Source organism: Stigmatopora nigra, chromosome 17 (genome assembly GCF_051989575.1).
Source record: "Stigmatopora nigra isolate UIUO_SnigA chromosome 17, RoL_Snig_1.1, whole genome shotgun sequence".
In the NCBI taxonomy this organism is placed as follows: domain Eukaryota; kingdom Metazoa; phylum Chordata; class Actinopteri; order Syngnathiformes; family Syngnathidae; genus Stigmatopora; species Stigmatopora nigra.
The window spans coordinates 462,501-482,095 of record NC_135524.1 but is presented as its reverse complement, the minus strand read 5'-3'; the positions used below and the strand labels follow the sequence as shown (position 1 = coordinate 482,095).

Genomic DNA, 19,595 nt, shown 5'->3' with positions numbered 1-19,595 from the left:
TGACAAAAAATGATGGCCAAATCGATAGATAACTATGTCTATAGTCTATGATTAGACATATTGTTGATCTAAAAATGGTCAAAATCCCCTTTTCAACCTGTTCATCACAAATATTGTCTTAATATTCATTTTTTTTCAATTATTGGCCTTTTACCCTTTTTTGTTTAATCAAAATTAAAATACGCTTTAGTAACAAAAAGAATCACTTTCATGAGTCAAGTGTATACATTTTATAATACAAACATAAAGAACTGCAGTATTAAAAGCCTCACGGGTACTACGATTAAAATTGGACTGAAATACAATTGCAACATTAAACAAAGTATATAAAATATACTTAAGGTGGTTACAATGACATACTAAAAAAACAAGGTTCTTGGATCAAATTAAATAACTGAATTAAACACAGAATAGTACGTGTTCGAATTGTAACTTTTCAAAATAATGGCTTGAAGAAATTCACCCCTCAGGTCACTTCATCAACCTGCACCGTCGGCGACAGTGTGTCACCACCGCCACTAGGGGCGCTGTCGCACACTTGAATAACCATGAGCGGAGTGAGAGGTGCATGAAATGGAGAAAAATGGCGGATCATGTGCAGGTAAGCAGGAGCTTGCCTTGTTTGCGCCTACAGCGACGCCACCGCGCGCACCGCCTGAACCCGAGTACGCCTAGTACGTCAGGCGGACTGACGCGGAGGCTAGCGGCGGACCGTAGCGGCGCGGCTCGGCCCGCCGGAGCGGAAAATGACGCCAATGCCGCCGCCGCTGCGTGGCCTGCTGTCAAATCGTTAGCTTGTTCGCGTGGGGATTTGACGCTCGTCTTCGCGGCCGTGCTCCGCGTGGACCGGCCTTCCTTCGGGACGGGGAGGCCCTCCAACGCGGGCCGACGCGCTCATTTGAACGCCCGTTAAAGGGGGGCAATAAAGACGGACGACCGCGACGCACCGCGGAGCGAGCGGCTAAACGCTCTCGTGCTTGCCGCCCGCCCGCTCATTTGCCGGCCAGGCCACGACAAACGCTCGGTCGTCGCTAAGCAAGCGCGTTCCAAGTCGGCGTCGGGTTCGCCCTCACCCTCCAAAAATATTTCGGTAGTATGAGCCAGCTCGGTCTTTTTTGGCGGGACATTTTGCGGTGCTTTCAAAGTGACGAGTTAGCAATGCTAATGTTAGCATAAGCCGAGACGTCATCTCCTCCCGCCCGATTGTAAACAAGCCGCTATGTTGTTGTTGTTGCTGTCCTTGTTGTATTATTTAGTATTTTCATTTTCTTCGACAGCACCGGTCGAGCTTGCAACGAAGTGAAAATATCCATTTCCTCTCGTTTTGTTTATGCCGGTTACCAAGCAGCGCCGTGTTGTCCAGTTAGCCGCCGGCGTGGTGGCTAAGCTAAGCGCTTCTTTCTTCCACCTGATGCTGAATTCTGCGTCAAAAATGCCGTCGCTTCCAATGTGTCACTCGTTATTTGGGTGGCGCCGAGTTGACGTGGAGTCTCTCCGAGTTGCCCTGAATGAACTCGAGTTCGTCGTTCGCCTTTTCTCGTCATCAAACATGGCTTGGCCGTCGACAAAACATGAAACTATTATCCGTGCCATGCTTCCACGGCGATGCTAAAGACCGGCTAGGACACCTGCTACGGTCAAAAGTTTTGGGACTTTCTCAAAACCTCTAGTAGTGTACGTACAAATTTCCTATACTTATTTTGTCATGGGCGCTTTAAAAGTGAATGGAGAATGTCACATGTATATGTGAGCTATTACATGCCTGTAATCTCCCAGTCTAAATGGATTGGACGTCCCGCGCTGTCAATGACATTGTACGCAACAAAGTCACCCAAAATGTACAAGCTGTGACCCGTGAGTAACCTAAAAAATACAAGAATGTGACTTGAAATGAACTTTTTGGTTTCCATGGGCACCAATGGGTTTTAAGCATTTGCTAGCTCAGACAAAATGGAGGTTTTTAGGCAGAAGCCGGTTGGGCGCTCAGACCCGTGTTTTGCGCTGATAAGATGCGTCGCCGCAGGGCCTCGCCCAGCTGGAGATCCTGTGCAAGCAGCTGTATGAGACGGCCGACACGGCCGTGCGCCACCAGGCCGAGAAAGCTTTGGTGGACTTTACCAACGCTCCCGACTGCCTCAGCAAGTGCCAGCTGCTGCTGGAGAGAGGAAGCGTGAGTGCCCGCCGACTACTTTTAACATGAAAATGGAGTGAAATGACAACAATGTGCTCATGCGGTTGGCCGGCGTGCAGTCGTCATACTCGCAGCTGCTGGCGGCGACCTGCCTCTCCAAACTGGTGTCTCGGACCAGCAACCCTCTGCCCCTGGAGCAGCGCATCGACATCCGTGAGTGAACCGTAGTGGGCTCAACATTGTTTGAATGATTGTAATTTTTTTGCCCTGTGTCGACAGGGAACTATGTGCTGAACTACCTTGCCACGCGGCCCAAGCTGGCCGCCTTCGTGACGCAGGCGCTGATCCAACTGTACGCGCGCATCACCAAGCTGGGCTGGTTCGACTCGCAGAAGGACGACTACGTCTTCCGCAACGTCATCGCCGACGTCACGCGCTTCCTGCAGGACAGCGTGGAGCACTGCATCATCGGCGTCACCATCCTGTCGCAGCTCACCAATGAAATCAACCAGGTAGGGTCTCTTGACGGTGGGGGGAGGGGGGGGGGGGGTTACGGGGTCCGGAGGAGGTCCTCCCGTAACCGAAGGCCATTTCCGCAGGCAGACACGGCGCACCCGTTGACCAAACACAGAAAAATCGCTTCGTCCTTCCGAGACGCTTCACTTTTTGACATCTTCACGCTGTCCTGCAACCTCCTCAAGCAGGTTTGTCGGGGGGAGCAGAATGTGGGGACCGTGGGGGGACCCCGTAAGTCAATTTGTTTGTATCCTCAGGCCTCCGGGAAGAACCTAAACCTGAACGACGAATCCCAGCACGGTTTGCTAATGCAGTTGCTGAAGCTAAGCTACAACTGCCTCAACTACGACTTCATCGGCACGTCCACAGACGAGTCCTCGGACGACCTGTGCACCGTACAGATCCCCACCTCCTGGCGATCAGGTAGCCCGACGACCCAAGCCAACCCCCGGCGTCTCAATTCTGACAGAAATCCCCCTTGTGCTTTCAAACCGACAGCATTCCTGGATTCTTCTACGCTGCAGCTTTTTTTCAACCTTTACCATTCCATCCCGCCTTCTCTGTCCCCGTTGGTGAGTGGGCGGGGCGGCCTTCCAGCGTGCCGTCGCCTTGGTAACGCTGGGTGTGCGCAGGTGCTGTCCTGCCTGGTCCAGATCGCTTCGGTCAGGAGGTCCCTGTTCAACAACGCCGAGAGAGCAAAATTCCTGTCGCACCTGGTGGACGGGGTCAAGAGGATCCTGGCCAACCCACAGGTGAGTTCCATGGCCATTTCAACGGCAGTCGGATTGGCGCCTGACTTGCGTCCCCCCCACCCAGTGTCTACCGGACCCCAACAACTACCACGAGTTCTGCCGGCTACTGGCCCGACTGAAGAGCAACTACCAGCTGGGCGAGCTGGTGAAAGTGGAGAACTACCCGGAAGTGATCCGCCTCATCGCCAACTTCACCGTCACCAGCCTGCAGGTAGGGCAACCCCCCCCCCCCCCCCCCCCCCCGCTAGCGTCGGGCCGGCGCCGTGTCATGTGGCGTGGTTGCCGTTTCAGCACTGGGAGTTTGCGCCCAACAGCGTGCACTACCTGCTGAGCCTGTGGCAGCGTCTGGCCGCCTCGGTGCCCTACGTCAAGGCCACCGAGCCCCACCTGTTGGAGACCTACACCCCCGAGGTCACCAAGGCCTACATCACCTCGCGCTTGGAGTCTGTGCACGTCATTCTCAGGTGGGACAAACTACCTAGCCTATTCTCTCGCCTGTATATGCCTTAAAGGCAGGGGGTCGGGAACCTTTTTGAAGAAGAGAGCCATAAACAATTGATATTTTCCTTGAGAGCATACTCCCAATTTAAAAGGCAAAATACATGTAAATGGTTGTCTTTTATTTTTTATATGCCAGAAAATACGGTAATTCCGACCAATCTTTTTGGCTGGAAGATGTTAAAAAGGTCTATTTTTTTCTCAGGGATGGGCTCGAAGACCCCCTGGATGACGCCGGCCTGGTCCAGCAGCAGTTGGACCAACTGTCCACCATCGGGAGATGCGAATACGAGAAGACCTGCGCTCTCCTGGTGCAGCTTTTCGACCAATCGGCGCAGAGCTACCAGGAGCTTCTGCAGTCCACCAACTCCAGCACCGCCGACGTCACCGTGCAAGAAGGTTCGTGTCGAGCAGGGGGGGAGAGGGATTCGGGGGGTCCCGCCGAATGCTGAAGCGCCCTTACTTGCAGGTCGCCTGACGTGGCTGGTGTACATCATCGGGGCGGTGATCGGCGGGCGCGTGTCCTTCGCCAGCACGGACGAACAGGACGCCATGGACGGGGAGCTGGTCTGCCGGTACCCGAGCCCCCCGCCCCTTCCGGCCTTTCCTCCTCCTCCCTTTGCTCTCGTTCCCATTTCTTTTTGGGTTGGTTTCGTCGCCCCGCTACTTTTTCCATCCGAGTTTCCTTCTCTTTTATTCTTTTTCTCTTCATGGTGGCTTTTTTGGGGCTTTACTCTTTCTCCTTGATTTTCTGCGCCTTCCCGGCGCTCTCCCATGGCCGTAAATCCCTTTTTTTTTTCTACTAAGTGGCTCCTCCTCCTCCTCTTCAGGGTCCTGCAGCTGATGAACCTGACCGACTCGCGACTGGCTCAGGCCGGCAACGAGAGGCTGGAGCTGGCCATGCTCAGCTTCTTCGAGCAGTTCCGGAAGATCTACATCGGGGACCAGGTGCAGAAGTCCTCCAAGGTAGGTTCTCGCTCGAGCAAAGCCGGCAGTCGGACGTCTAAAGGCCCGCTTTGTTTGTCCGCGGCAGCTTTACCGCCGCCTCTCGGAGGTGCTGGGCCTCAACGACGAGACCATGGTCCTCAGCGTCTTCATCGGGAAAATGTGAGCTAGAAAGCCTGCCACCGCCGCCGCCATGGGCGCTCTCTCACTAACTTCTTTTTATTTCTCCTCTCTTTCAGCATCACAAACTTGAAATACTGGGGCCAATGTGAACCCATCACCTCCAAGACCCTGCAACTCCTCAACGACCTCTCTTTGGGATATCCTTCACTACAGACAAATTTGGGTTCACTAAAACCACAAGCAAATATTCCAACCAAAAACCACAAGTTTGAGATTAGATTTGGGTTTTTTCCTTGACTGATGCCGCCCGGCGTCCACGTATAGCAGCGTGCGCAAACTGGTCAAGCTGAGCGCCGTCCAATTCATGCTCAACAATCACACGGTGGGTACCGCGACCGGTCGCCAGCCCGTCCAGTCTCCTGTGGCCTGGGCCTGAACCTGGCGCTTGTTCCACAGAGCGAACACTTCTCCTTCCTGGGTGTAAACAACCAGTCCAACCTGAGCGACATGAGGTGTCGGACCACCTTCTACACGGCGCTGGGCCGCCTCCTCATGGTGGACCTAGGTAAGGGCCCTCGGCCTCCAAATGGACGATACTCAGTCGGGTGTCCAATTTGTTTGAGGTGGGAGGGACAAATTTGGGCATGCACGCCATCCACGTTAGTGAATCTGTTCTTCTTCTTACAGGCGAAGACGAGGAGCAGTTTGAGCAGTTCATGCTGCCCCTGACGGTGGCCTTCGAGGCCGTGGCCCAGATGTTGAGCACCAACACCTTCAACGAGCAGGAGGCCAAGGTGGGTCGGGCCGGGGACGCCCCTAAGCGAAAGAGATCGACCCGCCGGCGCTAACTCCGCTCTCCGTTCCTGCAGAGGACTCTGGTGGGTCTGGTCCGAGACTTGCGAGGGATCGCCTTCGCCTTCAACGCCAAGACCAGCTTCATGATGCTCTTCGACTGGATGTATCCTAAGCTGAGCTAACCTGGGGCGCTAAATGTAGGGGCTGGGCTTCCGCCGGCTTGGGTTCCTTGACCGGCGCCAAAAGATACCCCACGTACGTGCCCATCCTGCAGCGGGCCGTGGAGTTGTGGTACCACGACCCGGCCTGCACCACGCCCGTGCTCAAGCTAATGGCCGAGTTGGTTCACAACCGGTGGGTTCTCCTTCAAATTGGGGTTTTTGGGGGGCGGGTGGGGCTTAGCTCTAAGCTAACGTCGGTCAACGTGGCAGGTCGCAGAGGCTGCAGTTTGACGTGTCGTCGCCCAACGGCATCTTGCTCTTCAGAGAGACCAGCAAGATGATCACCACCTACGGTGAGCACACTTCTCTGGGTTGCAATCTGATGAAATCTGGGTCTGTGGAATTTGGGTGATTTTGTGTCAATCGGGGTCCAATTGCGGCGTTCCTTCTCCCCAGGTAACCGCATCCTAACGCTGGGCGACGTCCCCAAGGAGCAAGCGTACGGCGTGAAGCTGAAGGGCGTGAGCGTGTGCTTCGCCATGCTGAAGGCGGTGCTGAGCGGCAACTACGTCAACTTTGGCGTCTTCCGCCTGTACGGCGACGACGCCCTGGACAACGCCCTGCAGACTTTCGTCAAGCTGCTGCTGTCCATCCCTCACAGCGACCTGCTGGACTACCCCAAGCTCAGCCAGTCCTTCTACTCCTTGCTGGAGGTGCTCACCCAGGACCACATGAACTTTATCGCCAGCCTGGAGCCGCACATGGTCATGTACATCCTCTCGTCTATATCCGAAGGACTCACCGCACTGGGTGAGTAAGCAAAAATGATAAGGTTTCTGTTTTAAAAAGGGTCCTAGCAAAGTTTCTGGTTTTGAAATGGTCCCTTGGATTTCACGGTCCTTAAATCATCACGATTGAATGTTTTGCTCAGACACCATGGTGTGCACGGGCTGCTGTTCCAGCCTGGACCACATGGTGACGTACCTTTTCAAGCAGCTGTCGCGCTCCACCAAGAAGAGAGCCACGCCATTGGCCGCCGACGAGCGCTTCCTGCACATCATGCAGCAGCACCCGGAGATGATCCAGCAGGTGAGGAGCTAGCTAGCCTGGGCTAGCTCGTCAAAACCCGCTGACTAACCAGCTGCCTTTTATTTGTTTTGAAGATGCTCTCCACCGTACTCAACATCATCATCTTTGAGGACTGCCGCAACCAGTGGTCCATGTCCCGACCCCTGCTGGGACTCATACTTCTCAACGAGAAGGTGAGGCGCCTCTCGACGCGTCCTCTGAGCTTTTGAAGCATTTTACAGCTGCAGAAAACCTTTTTTTCTTGAATGTGCAGTACTTTGCCGACCTGCGCAACAGCATCGTGAACAGCCAGCCACCGGAGAAGCAGCAGGCCATGCACCTGTGCTTCGAAAACCTGATGGAAGGAATCGAACGCAACCTGCTCACCAAGAACCGAGACAGGTGCCGTAACCATTTTATGCCCCGCCCTCACAAGGCGCTCAAATCCATTTTCTTGCCTCAGGTTCACCCAGAACTTGTCGGTGTTCCGGCGAGAGGTCAACGACAGCATGAAGAACTCCACGTGCGGCGTCAACAGCAACGACATGATGAGCTGACGTCCCGACCAGCCCCCGTCCCGCCCCCCTCCGCGTCGATACGAGCTTCTATAAATATATACAGATCTATTTTAACGGCGTGGGCAGGAGAGTGGGAAGACCCCGAGGAGCTGGCCACCCATCCACCCCCTCCCCGCCGGACTGGCCGCTGGAGCGTACGTTTCCTTTGCTAGCATTTTCCACCATGTTTATATTACGCGGGTGGAATTGTCCAGCTTTTGACATCGGCGGAGGCGGGAAAAGACAAAAGGAAGGAAGTGTTCACTTGTAAATAGTCGTCAAAGGCGCATCCACTTTGCACTCAATCTGGAAGGATTCAAAAAGCAAACGAGATTCCCAAGGACCAGGCCGGCCGGGCATCCGTCTGGACTGGACCCAAACCGGACCAGACCGGAGCGGACGGAGCGGGTGCTTCGGAAACGACCGACGGGTCGGAAGACGCGTGCGAGGCTACCTGAGAGCGTTTCTTCCAACTTTTTGTTTACTTTCTGGATTCCGGGGACCAGGTTGTGGTCCCGTTTGGTGTGCGTGCGTGCGTATGTTGGTGAGTGTTTGGGACACTGGCGCCCCTGGAGGCGCTGAGTTGCATCTGTGACTGACGTGAATGTCGAGTAGCAGCTGTGTTGTCTCAGCATTGTGACTGCAAATAAACCTCATTCTTTGTATAGAAGATGTCTCTGTGCGCTTAAAAGACACATTTAAGACGAGACTTTGGCGCAAAATGGCCGACAAGGGAGACCTCTCTCTGCATTGGCTTGGCGCACTACGGGCATCTAGCCATTTAAAGGATTTCTACTATTGAATGAGGTGACATCCGGGTCTCGTCGACAGTCACGTGACGCGTCGTGACGTCCTTCGACTCAGCTGACTTTGCTGCGCCATTTAGTCTCGTAGCTGGTCGGAAGAGCTTCACGGCGTCCGTTTGTTAAGCTCCTTTCGCTTGTCGTCTTTCGTTTCTTCTGCAGTCGGCATGGCGAGTCAGTCGCAGGGCATCCAGCAGTTGCTGCAGGCCGAGAAGAGAGCCGCGGAGAAGGTGGCTGAAGCCCGCAAACGTGAGTGCAAAACACCGTGGCCTAGCTCCGTCCGTGCGTCTGCTAGTCGTTAGCCCCGAGGCTTTTCTTCCACAAGACGTAGTGTTTGCTTGTATTTACTGTGACAAGAGCCGAATGTAAATTGAAAAAATATTCTTTTCTATCGTACTCCTCCAAATCGAGTTGAATTTTGGGAACAGGTCACGTGAGACTGCTTCCCCTTACGCTCTGGCGCCGTCACGTGACCTACGAGGACAGTCTGTCTATCCTTTACTTTTGATAGGCGTATCGTTACGGCCAGAAATAACAAATGGCAACATATATCAGCTCGACCTAAATGTTCTAAACAAAAAGGTCTAGTCCTGAAAACAAATGTAATTCATTGCCATTGCATACAGCCTGGCCGGACAGGTTAGTTGACAAATAGTTGACATCAAATTCTATATATTTTGTCCACATTTTGCAATTGCAGACAAAGTGCACGGTGAAGCCACGTCAACACACTTTGTCGCATTCTTGTCATTTCAGGTAAAAACCGGCGTCTGAAACAAGCCAAAGAAGAAGCGCAAGCTGAGATTGAACAATACCGACTGCAGAGGGACAAAGAGTTCAAGACCAAAGAGGCAGCGGTGAGGACGCCTTTACAGCCGTTGACGGACGTACCGTCCGTTTGGACAACACCGGTTCAAACGGACGGACGGACGGACGGTGAATCGTGATCGGTTGTTTTCTGTACGTCCGCTCCAAAAACACGACTGTGAATGTTTGCGCTCAGGCGATGGGTTCCCACGGCAACAGTGCGGTGGAGGTGGACCGCGACACGGCCGAGCGCATGGGTCGCATCCAGGCCAGTTACCGTGGCAACCGAGACGGCGTCCTGGGCGACCTCCTGCGTCGCGTGTGCGACATCAAGCCCGAGTTGCACGCCAACTACCGCGTGTCTGGATAGCCGCTAGCAAAGTTATCTTATCAAGTCTTTCCCGAAAGCGTCTCGTTAAGTTATTGGTCTTTTTGCCCGTGCTCTCGTCTGATAGGCCACGTATGGAGGCTTTTATTGTGAAAGTATATGGTCCTCTGCACAGCCTCTGTGTGTTAATGGTGTTAATAAATATCAATGGTGTCAATAGAAGAGATATTTCTTCTCTTTATTTTCAGGAGGTGGAAAAACACAGGAAATTGACTTGCCACAGTGTCCCAGACTTCCTCTAGGCTTTTTCTAGCTTATTTATTTGTCCACCCTCGCCTATGAGTCAACTTATTTGGCCAAATATATGGAGTTGAGCTGTTTTGGGTGTGTTGTTCCTCCATATAAATAGGTTACCAAGTGGGAAATGCCGGTGTTGGGAAAAGTAAAGCTTTGTATTGCGCTAGCTAATCGTATCACGTGATTTCTCCCACTCTACGTGGCTTCGCTCTCTAGCCATAGATAGCATATTCACAAGGCTAGATGTCCGCTGTATCCAAACGTCACGACTCGGCCGATAACTTGGTTCAATGAACGTGTACTGTACTGCTCAAATTTCAAAGCGCTCTTTTTCGATAACTTAAAAAATGAAGTCAATTTAATACATTTTAAAAATGTTTTCCTTCCAAAATCTACATGAATCCTGCGAGTACGAGTGTTTGAAAGGATGAAATCCCTCTCAGTGCGTTAGTACAAGAGGTTTTCTGCTCCAAGATGGCGACCAGTTACACCACTCCCCCAGGACGTTCGTGGTGGATGTGGAGCTAGCATTCGCAAAAGAAGAGACGGACTGTGTACACAAGAGCAGAGCGAGCAGTCGCCAAAAGTCCAAACGCTTCAATTTTGTCATTTTTACCCCTCATTGTTTATTTTAGCTCTCCGAAAAAGGAGCGACAAACGCCAAGAAGAATTCCTCCAAGTTTCCCAGGTTAGTCCAATTTTTGCCCGTGACCTCTGCAAGCTTGAATTGTTTGTTGACTTAACTACTTATTTGTTTGCTCTAACTGTATTGATGTGTATCTTTAGAATGTGGATAAACTCGATGTTCTGAATCAAAGAATGCCATCTTAATCTTACTGAGGAAAGTTAGATATGTATGGTTGGGTTTACAATGAGGTACTTTGCGAGGGTGAGGCAGAAAAAAGGAATAGATGTTTTACATTCTGTAACAATGCAAAGGTTTTCAAACTTTGGGTCTCTTTTGATGTGCTTCCATCCATTGTTCTAGAATATCAAAGCGTCAAAGCACCCTCCGGAGAAGTCCCCGACGACGGGCCGGCAACTGAATCGCTGACTGTAAGCCTTCCTGGGGGGGTCAAAGGTTGATAGACAAAAGGTTGAGGAGTTCAAATCTGCTTTTATAGCGTCCCGTCATACGTTACGTGTCCGATCAAAAGGGCTTTTAGTGCAACTCAATCTCCGTTTCATGGAGGTTCTTCCATTGGCCGGACGCCGCCCTCTTTTATTGCCCCCGGCCATTGACCCGATCGGATCACGGCGCGGTGTCTGCCGTCGTCATGCCGACCGTGATGCGGACCGTGAGGACCAGAACCTCATTAAACCAATCTATTTGGATAATCCTATCAAGTGCGGCCACTTGAGTGAGCCACCACACACAAAAAAGGGCAATATTGGAGAGAAAAAGATCCACATTATCAAATCAGTGGCGTCAAGCCTGCGGCCAAATTCGATTCTGCCCGCCGCCGCCGCCGCCTCTTTAGTAAACCGTGTTTGTGTAGTAAGCTGACATCTGCTTTTTTCCACTTTCTAAAAATGGATGTTCATTTTTCTTTCCTGTCAGACATGAACCACAGTGCCATGCAGATGGAACACAACCACCAGGACCACGCCCACCACAATCACGTCATGGCGCCCACGGCCATGCCCACCCACGGAGGCGGTCACGACCACGGCGGAGGGGCGCAAGGGGACCACTGCGGCGGAATGGTAAGCGCTAGCGGCCGTCATCTGATGCTAAAGCTAACTTTGTGACCCCCACCTAGGCCATGACCTTCTACTTTGGCTACTCCAACGTGCCGCTGCTCTTCGACGGACTGACCATCAACTCCGTGGGAGGTGAGCTGGACAAAATTAGCCCTCCATCGGTTGGACTCTTAAATAAATGTTCTCATTTCCCTCCCCAGAAATGGTGGGCGCCTGCCTGGGCGTCTTCCTCTTAGCCGTCCTCTACGAGGGCCTGAAGATGGGCCGCGAGGCGCTACTCCGTCGCAGTCAGGTCAACGTGCGCTACAACTGCATGCCGCTGCCGGGCGCCGACGGCACCGTGCTCATGGAGACGCACAAGACGGTCGGGTAGGTGGCAACGACGGCGTCCGACGCGGAACGGCGTGGAATCGCGCTAATTGCTAAATGCGGTGGTTTGGCAGGCAGAGGATGCTGAGCCCCGCTCACTTCCTGCAGACGCTCCTCCACGTGGTCCAGGTGGTGGTCAGCTATCTGCTTATGCTGGTTTTCATGACGTACAACGCGTACCTGTGCGCGGCGGTGGCGTTGGGCGCCGGGATGGGCTACTTCCTCTTCAGCTGGCGCAAGGCGGTGGTGGTGGACATCACGGAGCATTGCCATTAACTCTCTCGTCTTAATGATCTCTCGTTTCGTTGCGGCTCCTAGTTTGCCGTCTCGCGCCGCCGGATGGACTTTAGCGCCCCACACGCGTTTGATTTAGTTGTTTGGCGCCGTTTGGCACAATCACGTGGGCTCCCTTTTTTTTTTTTTATTTAGTGCTATCGTGCAAGCCAAAGGCTGAATTTTTAGAAGGTTTTAATGAGCCTTAAAGACACACGTTGCCTTTACAGTTGTGGGGCGACGGGACCAATGCTGGAATCACACTTTTAAAATGATCACATTTCATTGTATTCATACAAAATGAAACAATTGTTCTCAAATGATCATTAAACAATTCCTGTCAAATGCAGGCAAATGTTTTACATGTGCGAATAGTTTCTGTAAAGCAGGGGGTCTCATAGATAATTTATTGGGGACTGCTGGAAATAAGGATTGCAAATTCTAGAATTAAAGTTATTGCTTCTAGTGAAACCCGTGCAAGATTGTTACTTTTTTGTATTTATGTACTCTATTTTTAAAACTATTTTCCGTGAACCACTTCCCAAAATATGTGCAGCTCATAGAAACCCTGCACTCCCTCGCCAGTCCACTGGGCGGCGATCATCTCTTTCACCACCATGGGAAAAGACTGCAAGTTCCGGGTGGGAGGTCACGCTTGACACTTTGCGATCCGTCCGTCTCTTCCTTCCTTCGCCCGGGTCATTTGAGCACTTTTGTCGCTTGGAGGCGGCTCTGCCGGCCATTCCATTCCCTCTCTCGCTCCAAATGGCGTTCCGACGACCGGACAGTTTCGACGGACTCGGTTACCGCCATGGCGGCGGCTCCGAGACGCCCTACTCCCTGCGGAGCGCCTCGACGGCGGGGGAGGCTGATCCGCAGCACCTCCACTGGGTGAGCACCCCGCCGGACATCCCCGGCAGCCGCAACCTGCACACCGGAGAGCGGACGCCGCTGTACGACGGAGGAGCCTCGGGGGAACGTGACTGGGACGCCGGGCTGCAACGAGCACCGCCGCCGCCGCCTCCTCCCGGTGGGTCACCTCTCGTCGCTTGTCTCGCATTAGCTTAGCTTAATAGCTTAGCTGATTGGAGAGTACTACTTTACGCACAGGTCAGGCTAAAAGGGGGCCTCCAAAATGACCTGCTATTCGTTTATAGCCACATTAAAACTGCAGAAATACAGATATTTGAAATGGAATGACGAACGTTTTATGGCTGTTGTTGTTATACTAAATGTCTCGTTGGTTTAGTCCGATTCAAGAAGATTAATTCCCCCAAAAAGAAAAAAATGTTATGAAATGGTAAAACAAGATTTCCCCATGACTTTATAAGCCTGGCCCAGTGGTCTGCCCCCCAGAGTAAATAATGATACAGATGTGACATGGTTAAAAGCACAATAGTGACCACTTTTGGTCAATATGTGGCGCATCATCATTTTTTGAGTGGACGCACGTTCTCCGATCATCGCCTTGAACGTAGTTTTGTGTCTTTTCTCGCTTGCAGAGCAGCTGAACCGCCTCACCGGCTTCGGGATCGGACTCGTCAGGTGAGCCGTCCGTGGCGTGGCCTCCGTGGTGGGGCGTCTGTGGTGGGGCGTCTGTGGTGGGGCTCCGCTCACCCGCTCACCCTCTGGTCCGGTCTCGGTGCAGTCTGTTTGCAGAGAACGTGCTGACGCATCCCTGCGTGGTCTTTCGCCGCCAATGTCAGGTGAGCTTCCCTGGCAGTGGCTCTGGACTCCACCCCTTACGTCTCCGTCTGTCTCGCAGGTAGACTACCACGCGCGCTGCTACCACCTGACGCCCTTCAGCGCCTTGGCCGTCATGTACGCCATCAGCAAGGCGCAGGTATTTTGCTCGGGTGTAATGACGCGTGTCCTGAGCTAGGGGGCATGCCGTTCAAACGTATGCCTTTGTTTCAGGGCCCCAGGGCGCTGTGGAAGGGTCTGGGCAGCACCTTTGTGGTCCACGGCGTGACGCTGGGAGCCGAGGGCATCCTCAGCGAGTTCACGCCCTTGCCGCGGTAAGACGGTGTTGGCCAGCGGGCGCCCTTTGGCGAATCACTTAGCTAACCACTCTGTGCCGACAGGGAGATGCCCCAGCGCTGGAGCGTTAAAGAGCTGGCCGCTCACTTGCTGCTCAAGGGGTGAGTCCCTCCTCAGACTTCCGTAACCCCCCCAAAAAAGGCTTTTAACGAGCGCGACCTGTCCACCCGTGCCAGTTTGTCGGCGCTGGTGGCCCTTCCCTTCTACTGCGCCAGCCTCATCGAGACGGTGCAGGTGAGGCCCCGCCCTCATTCATTTAACAAATCGCGAGGGGTGCTGGAGCCTATCCCAACACCCAGCGAAAGCGAATGGCTAAAAATGATGGATTTCTCTCCTCCCTCCCCGCAGAGCGAAATCGTCCGCGACGAGGCGTCGTCGGGACTGCTGGACTGCGTGCGGGAAGGCGCCGGACGCCTACTGGGCGCCGGCGCCCCCCACAGTCGGCGCCTGCTGCCCCTGGGCCGCCTGCTCCTGCCGGCGGCGGGCCTGGCCATCCTGCGCTACGCCGTGGCTTCCGGCGTGCAGGGCGCCGCCCTGTGGCTGCGGCGCCGACACCGGCGAGGGCGGGAGGACGAGCGGACGACGGCCCAGACGGCGGAGGCCCACTTCCCCGAGCTGGCGGCGGCCTGGCTGGGCTCGCTGGTGGCCGAGGCGCTGACCTTCCCGCTGGAGTGCACGCTGCACCGGCTGAGCCTGCAGGGCACCCGCACCATCATCGACGCCACGGACGGCGGCGCCGGCGGCGGGCCGCTGGTGCTGCCCGTCAACACGCAGTACGACGGCGCGGCCGACTGCGCGCGCTCCATCCGCCGCAAGGAGGGCCCCGCCGGCTTCTACCGCGGCTTCGGGGCGCTGACGGCCCAGTTTGCGCTGCACGGCGCCCTGCTGGCCGCGGCCCGGACGCTTTTCCGCCTGCTGCTGCAGAGGGCCCAGGCCACCTAGAAGTGGCCCCTCCCCCTTTTGACAAGCGTCGGATGGGACGGCGACTATTTGTGAGCCTCTCTTTTGTATTGACAAAAAGAGGGTAAGATTTGTCCACCGATCAATGGATCCCAGTCAACTGGACGTCCAATCCATTTGGGGAAGAGCCAGCCTTCCCACTTGTAATGGATGGGACGTCAAGTTGCCGCAGACTCCTTTGAATTGACGGCAAAAGGCCGAATGTTTCAAATGAATATTCTGCAAAGAAAACACAGAGAGCATGTAGCGACCCCAACGGTGAGTCTTGTTATATGGAACTTTGAAAAAATAAGAATAACTAAATACATCTTAGGCTAGTTTAGTGTCAAAACACCATGTTAGTGTGTTCCTGTCTGTATGTGCTCGCATGTAGCCACACCATCTTTTATTTGTACAAAGCGCTTATCCCACCAAAGCAGAAGACAACCAAGAATTAAGTGTCTAATGTCTGTCTGTTGTAAAATATTAAAATGAAAAGCAACATGTTTTCCTGGAAATTCTTTCAGAGGAAGACGTTCCATATTTGGGCGTTACGTTACCAAAAGGCAAGCCTGTATTCAGGTCTCTCTTTAGATTTTACATTTACATCATATGTAAGTTTATAATACTAGGTTTGTTTTGCTGCTACCCCAACAGGATCTAGGCTTCCTAAATTGTAGATGTTTTTGAATGAAAGATAATGTCTTACATAAGGTAATGTAAAGTCAGGCTTTTCTTAAAATAATATTTATTAAAATTTGTTTTTCTTTAAAACAAAATAATCATGTATAGTAAGGCTTTTTAGCTTGTTTAAAAAAAACCTTTCAATCCATTTTGTGAATGTTTTCATCCATGTGACGTGTTCTTGTGATTACACAGCGCTTTCACCTGTGAGTGGCGGCCCCCTCGTGCCGTAGCCAATCGGCTTCCTCTGATGTCACCACGTGACCTTTGTCGTCTGATCCGGTCCCGTCTGTTACTTCCTGTTCCTGATTAGCTGCTGCACGTGAGTTTTTACTTGTTTTTGTTACTTTCCAAGTATTAAACGCTTATATTTCTATATTTCTTTATGAAATAATTCTTTAGTAACCCCATGGTTAGATGCTTTCCTGCATTTGCCTTCGTGCACCTAACAGTAGGACGTTAGTAGGACATAGTATAGTATGGCTTTTTTTTTTTTTTTTAAATGGCCGCGTTTGATGAGGCTTTCTCTCTGGTTAAAAACAAACAATTTAGAGTAAGACTGTCATAAAAAAACACTGTATACAGTGTATAGTACGACGTAGTTCCTTCAAAAACATACAGTTGGGGTGATTTGTTTGAAAAAAAAGACCATGTAAAGTATGGCTGTCTTTTTCTTGTAAGGAAAAAAATCGTCTACTGCGTTTTATGCAGTGGTCTGTTGGGGAAGTGGGAGCACGGAGAGGGACAGGAACAGGCTAAACATGCTGATCAAGATGATCAGGAGGGCCAGCTCTGTTCTGGGCTGTCCTTTGGACTCTGTGGGTGAGCGGAGGATGCTGACCGGGATGAGGTCCATCATGGACAGCACCTCCCACCCCCTGCACGAGTCAGTCGAGTCCCTTCCAAGCTCTTTTAGCAATAGACTGCGGTACACTCACTGCAGATCCTTCTACCCATCAGCTGGCAGCCTCTTTAACCAAAAAATGGCTGTGGGTTAGGACCTGCTGAATTGCGTATACAAGTGCTTCTATATATATGTATGTGTATGTATGTATATATATGTATATATGTGTATATATATGTATATATGTGTATATATGTGTATATGTGTGTATATATATATGTATATGTGTATATATATGTATATATGTGTATGTGTATATATGTGTGTGTGTGTGTGTATATATGTGTGCATATATATATACACACACACATATATATATATATATATATATATATATATATATATATATATATATATATATATATATATATATATATATATATATATATATATATATATGTGTATATATATATGTATATGTGTATATATATATATATGTATATATATATATATATGTATATATATATATATGTATATGTGTATATATATATGTGTATATATATGTATATGTGTGTATATATATATGTATATATGTGTATATATATATATGTATATATGTATATATGTGTATATGTATATATGTGTATATGTGTATATGTATATATGTGTATATATATATATGTGTATATGTATGTGTATATATATATATATATATATATATATATATATATATATATATATATATATATATATATATATATATATATATATATATATATATATATATATATATATATATATATAATTTTTTCTTAAGAGGAAATAGTATTATGGTAAGGCTTATTTCAACAACAAACAAATGACCATGTATTGTAAGGCTTTTATTTATACAAAAAAATGACCATGTATTATATTGTGCTTTCATCCAGGATTCTCCAGCACCCCCGTGAGCAGAGGCTGACACCATCATGCTTTTGGAGCCGCAGATGCAGGCGACCGACGACTTTTGCCAGTCGGCAAATCCTCACTGATCTCTGTAAGTATGATTGTCATCACTTTTGGTCACGTGACCTTTTTGTCATTCACAGCGTCCGGTCGAGAAGAGCACGCCGACCGGCCGCAGGAGCGGTCGGGACAGACGCACGTCGCCACCGTCATGACAGGTAAAAGACCGTGTTGCCACTGTAAAACAAAAAAAAAATGTCTTCAATAAGTGTGTATACTAGCAAATAATAATATTTTGTAGGCCAAGTTTTTTGGTGTAAGATGGTTCTAAATGTAAAAAAAATGTTAACAGTTTTTTTTTCTTATGTTGCAGAATTCATCTGAAGTGCCTCCTGTGGGAAGCGAACCAGTGTCTACTCGGGCGGTAGGCGCAGACTCAACCTTTGCGCTAGAGGGCACTCCAATCATCCCACTAAACTTGAAGCCAGCACCTCTTTGCCTTCAGAGGGCGCTCTTGAAATTTGACTAAGTGTTTAAGCCACCTAAATAAAGACTATGGTCATGTTCAATCAAACTTTTGTGTATGTCTTTATTTTTTTAAATTTTGATTTTTTAGAGTATTTTTCAGCAAAAGGTAAAGGATCTGACGTCGCAGGTGGCTCTCCCCGCCGAAGGCGGGGAGAGTCACCAAGAATTCATTTCTGAGTGCCTGCTCCGGGAAGCGAACCAGCGTCCATCTGGGCGGTAGGCACATACTCAACCTTTGTACTATGTGAACCATCCCACCCTCCCACTAACTTCGCGCGCCCAAGTATTTTCTTTTAGTGGTCGATTGAAAATTTTGACTAAGTGTTTTAGCCACACCCACAAAAAAAAAAAAAAAAAAGTATTAAGTGTGAGTGCCCAAGTATTTTGTTTTACAGGGTGCTGTGGAAATTTGACTAAGTGTTTAAGCCACCTCCTCCCAAAAAGAGTATGGTCCAGCCCACTCGGGTTTTTGGTTGACCTAAAAAGTGAGAAGTTGTAATCCCACCAGTGTCCATTTGGACGGTAGTCATCCACCTGGTGAAATGGACATCAGCGCCATCCGCAGACGAGTCTAAGTAAAACAAGAATAGAAAAAATATATTATCTGCACAGAAACATGTATGTGTCTACTGATGTCAACTTACTTCTTTGTCTTCAGGTGCCCTCGCTCCACAGTTTGGGAAACCTTTTGGTTGGCAGAGTGTCCATCCCACAAGTCATCCATTTTTTGCCTATGTCCTTCATCTGAAAAAAATAAAAAATATCAGCAAAGTATCTCTTGTTCTATTGTGTGACCTTGACTTTGATTTAGAAGAATATTTTTTTTCATTCTATAAACTTTTTTTATAAGGGGATGTGGCTATCTATGCACACGCATTACTATACTATGTTGTTTTTTTGAAAGAAAAATTACTATACTAAGTCATTTTTTTATAAATAAAGACTTCTTATACATTGTGTCATTTTTCTTATAAAATGTCAATGTCGTTTTCTAGGCGGGGGGGGGGGGGCTTACTATACTATGTCATTTTTAGGGGAAACAAGCCTTACTATACTATGTTGTTTTTAAGTAAAAAGTCTTACTATACTATGTCATTTTTAGGGGAAACAAGCCTTATTATACTATGTTATTTTTAAGTAAAAAGTCTTACTATACTATGTCCTTTTTAAGGGAAACAAGCCTTACTATACTATGTTGTTTTTAAGTAAAAAGTCTTACTATACTATGTCGTTTTCTAGGAGGGGACAAGCCTTAGTATACTATGTCGTTTTTTTAAGAATAAAAGCCTTACTATATATACTATGTGTTTTTTCAAAAAGCCTTACTATACAATGTTGTTTTTAAGTAAAAAGTCTTACTATACTATGTCGTTTTCTAGGAGGGGACAAGCCTTAGTATACTATGTCGTTTTTTTTAAAGAATAAAAGCCTTACTATATATACTGTGTTTTTTTTTCAAAAAGCCTTACTATACCATGTTGTTTTTTA

The 19,595-nt window shown here is 49.8% G+C and overlaps 5 protein-coding genes across 6 annotated transcripts in view; 4 read left to right on the top strand and 1 right to left on the bottom strand.

Moving 5' to 3' along the window:
* lmbrd2b (LMBR1 domain containing 2b) overlaps window positions 1-19,595 on the bottom strand; it is a 46,437-nt gene that overhangs the window by 17,383 nt on the left and 9,459 nt on the right. The window lies entirely within an intron of this gene.
* Window positions 462-8,600, top strand: xpo7 (exportin 7). Its single transcript, XM_077737322.1, has 26 exons — window positions 462-601; window positions 2,024-2,170; window positions 2,251-2,344; window positions 2,411-2,643; window positions 2,731-2,835; window positions 2,905-3,070; window positions 3,146-3,219; window positions 3,280-3,399; window positions 3,464-3,610; window positions 3,691-3,863; window positions 4,103-4,296; window positions 4,367-4,472; window positions 4,728-4,863; window positions 4,931-5,004; window positions 5,082-5,162; window positions 5,284-5,347; window positions 5,422-5,530; window positions 5,653-5,759; window positions 5,835-5,923; window positions 6,007-6,114; window positions 6,192-6,274; window positions 6,378-6,731; window positions 6,853-7,010; window positions 7,085-7,183; window positions 7,264-7,391; window positions 7,453-8,600. Exons 1-26 carry the CDS (start codon window positions 569-571, stop codon window positions 7,544-7,546), a joined length of 3,276 nt encoding a protein of 1,091 aa, XP_077593448.1. The 5' UTR covers window positions 462-568; the 3' UTR covers window positions 7,547-8,600.
* On the top strand, window positions 8,456-9,706 carry atp6v1g1 (ATPase H+ transporting V1 subunit G1). The gene is made up of 3 exons (XM_077737346.1): window positions 8,456-8,598; window positions 9,106-9,206; window positions 9,353-9,706. Exons 1-3 carry the CDS (start codon window positions 8,517-8,519, stop codon window positions 9,524-9,526), a joined length of 357 nt encoding a protein of 118 aa, XP_077593472.1. The 5' UTR covers window positions 8,456-8,516; the 3' UTR covers window positions 9,527-9,706.
* slc31a1 (solute carrier family 31 member 1) lies at window positions 10,043-12,486 on the top strand. Of its 2 annotated transcripts, XM_077737344.1 has the most exons (6): window positions 10,046-10,469; window positions 10,770-10,837; window positions 11,343-11,488; window positions 11,545-11,617; window positions 11,686-11,854; window positions 11,929-12,486. In XM_077737344.1, exons 3-6 carry the CDS (start codon window positions 11,345-11,347, stop codon window positions 12,128-12,130), a joined length of 588 nt encoding a protein of 195 aa, XP_077593470.1. In that variant the 5' UTR covers window positions 10,046-10,469; window positions 10,770-10,837; window positions 11,343-11,344; the 3' UTR covers window positions 12,131-12,486. The 2 variants fall into 2 exon arrangements, with proteins under 2 accessions (XP_077593471.1, XP_077593470.1); XM_077737345.1 differs by lacking the exon at window positions 10,770-10,837 and having other exon boundaries at window positions 10,043-10,469.
* On the top strand, window positions 12,758-15,612 carry slc25a46 (solute carrier family 25 member 46). Its single transcript, XM_077737336.1, has 8 exons — window positions 12,758-13,157; window positions 13,630-13,672; window positions 13,776-13,833; window positions 13,893-13,970; window positions 14,045-14,145; window positions 14,212-14,268; window positions 14,344-14,401; window positions 14,516-15,612. Exons 1-8 carry the CDS (start codon window positions 12,893-12,895, stop codon window positions 15,107-15,109), a joined length of 1,254 nt encoding a protein of 417 aa, XP_077593462.1. The 5' UTR covers window positions 12,758-12,892; the 3' UTR covers window positions 15,110-15,612.

What these genes read in the sequence shown, in the direction of transcription:
- slc31a1 (XM_077737345.1), top strand. Translation starts at nt 11,345, where the DNA reads ATGAACCACAGTGCCATGCAGATGGAACACAACCACCAGGACCACGCC. An exon ending in GGGACCACTGCGGCGGAATG is followed by an intron (nt 11,489 to 11,544) that starts GTAAGCGCTAGC and finishes ACCCCCACCTAG; the next exon opens with GCCATGACCTTCTACTTTGG. An exon ending in GACCATCAACTCCGTGGGAG is followed by an intron (nt 11,618 to 11,685) that starts GTGAGCTGGACA and finishes TTCCCTCCCCAG; the next exon opens with AAATGGTGGGCGCCTGCCTG.
- xpo7 (XM_077737322.1), top strand. Translation starts at nt 569, where the DNA reads ATGAAATGGAGAAAAATGGCGGATCATGTGCAG. An exon ending in AGGTGCAGAAGTCCTCCAAG is followed by an intron (nt 4,864 to 4,930) that starts GTAGGTTCTCGC and finishes TGTCCGCGGCAG; the next exon opens with CTTTACCGCCGCCTCTCGGA. An exon ending in TCATGCTCAACAATCACACG is followed by an intron (nt 5,348 to 5,421) that starts GTGGGTACCGCG and finishes CTTGTTCCACAG; the next exon opens with AGCGAACACTTCTCCTTCCT.
- atp6v1g1 (XM_077737346.1), top strand. Translation starts at nt 8,517, where the DNA reads ATGGCGAGTCAGTCGCAGGGCATCCAGCAGTTGCTGCAGGCCGAGAAG. An exon ending in GGTGGCTGAAGCCCGCAAAC is followed by an intron (nt 8,599 to 9,105) that starts GTGAGTGCAAAA and finishes TTGTCATTTCAG; the next exon opens with GTAAAAACCGGCGTCTGAAA. An exon ending in TCAAGACCAAAGAGGCAGCG is followed by an intron (nt 9,207 to 9,352) that starts GTGAGGACGCCT and finishes GTTTGCGCTCAG; the next exon opens with GCGATGGGTTCCCACGGCAA.
- slc25a46 (XM_077737336.1), top strand. Translation starts at nt 12,893, where the DNA reads ATGGCGTTCCGACGACCGGACAGTTTCGACGGACTCGGTTACCGCCAT. An exon ending in TTCGGGATCGGACTCGTCAG is followed by an intron (nt 13,673 to 13,775) that starts GTGAGCCGTCCG and finishes GTCTCGGTGCAG; the next exon opens with TCTGTTTGCAGAGAACGTGC. An exon ending in TCTTTCGCCGCCAATGTCAG is followed by an intron (nt 13,834 to 13,892) that starts GTGAGCTTCCCT and finishes TCTGTCTCGCAG; the next exon opens with GTAGACTACCACGCGCGCTG.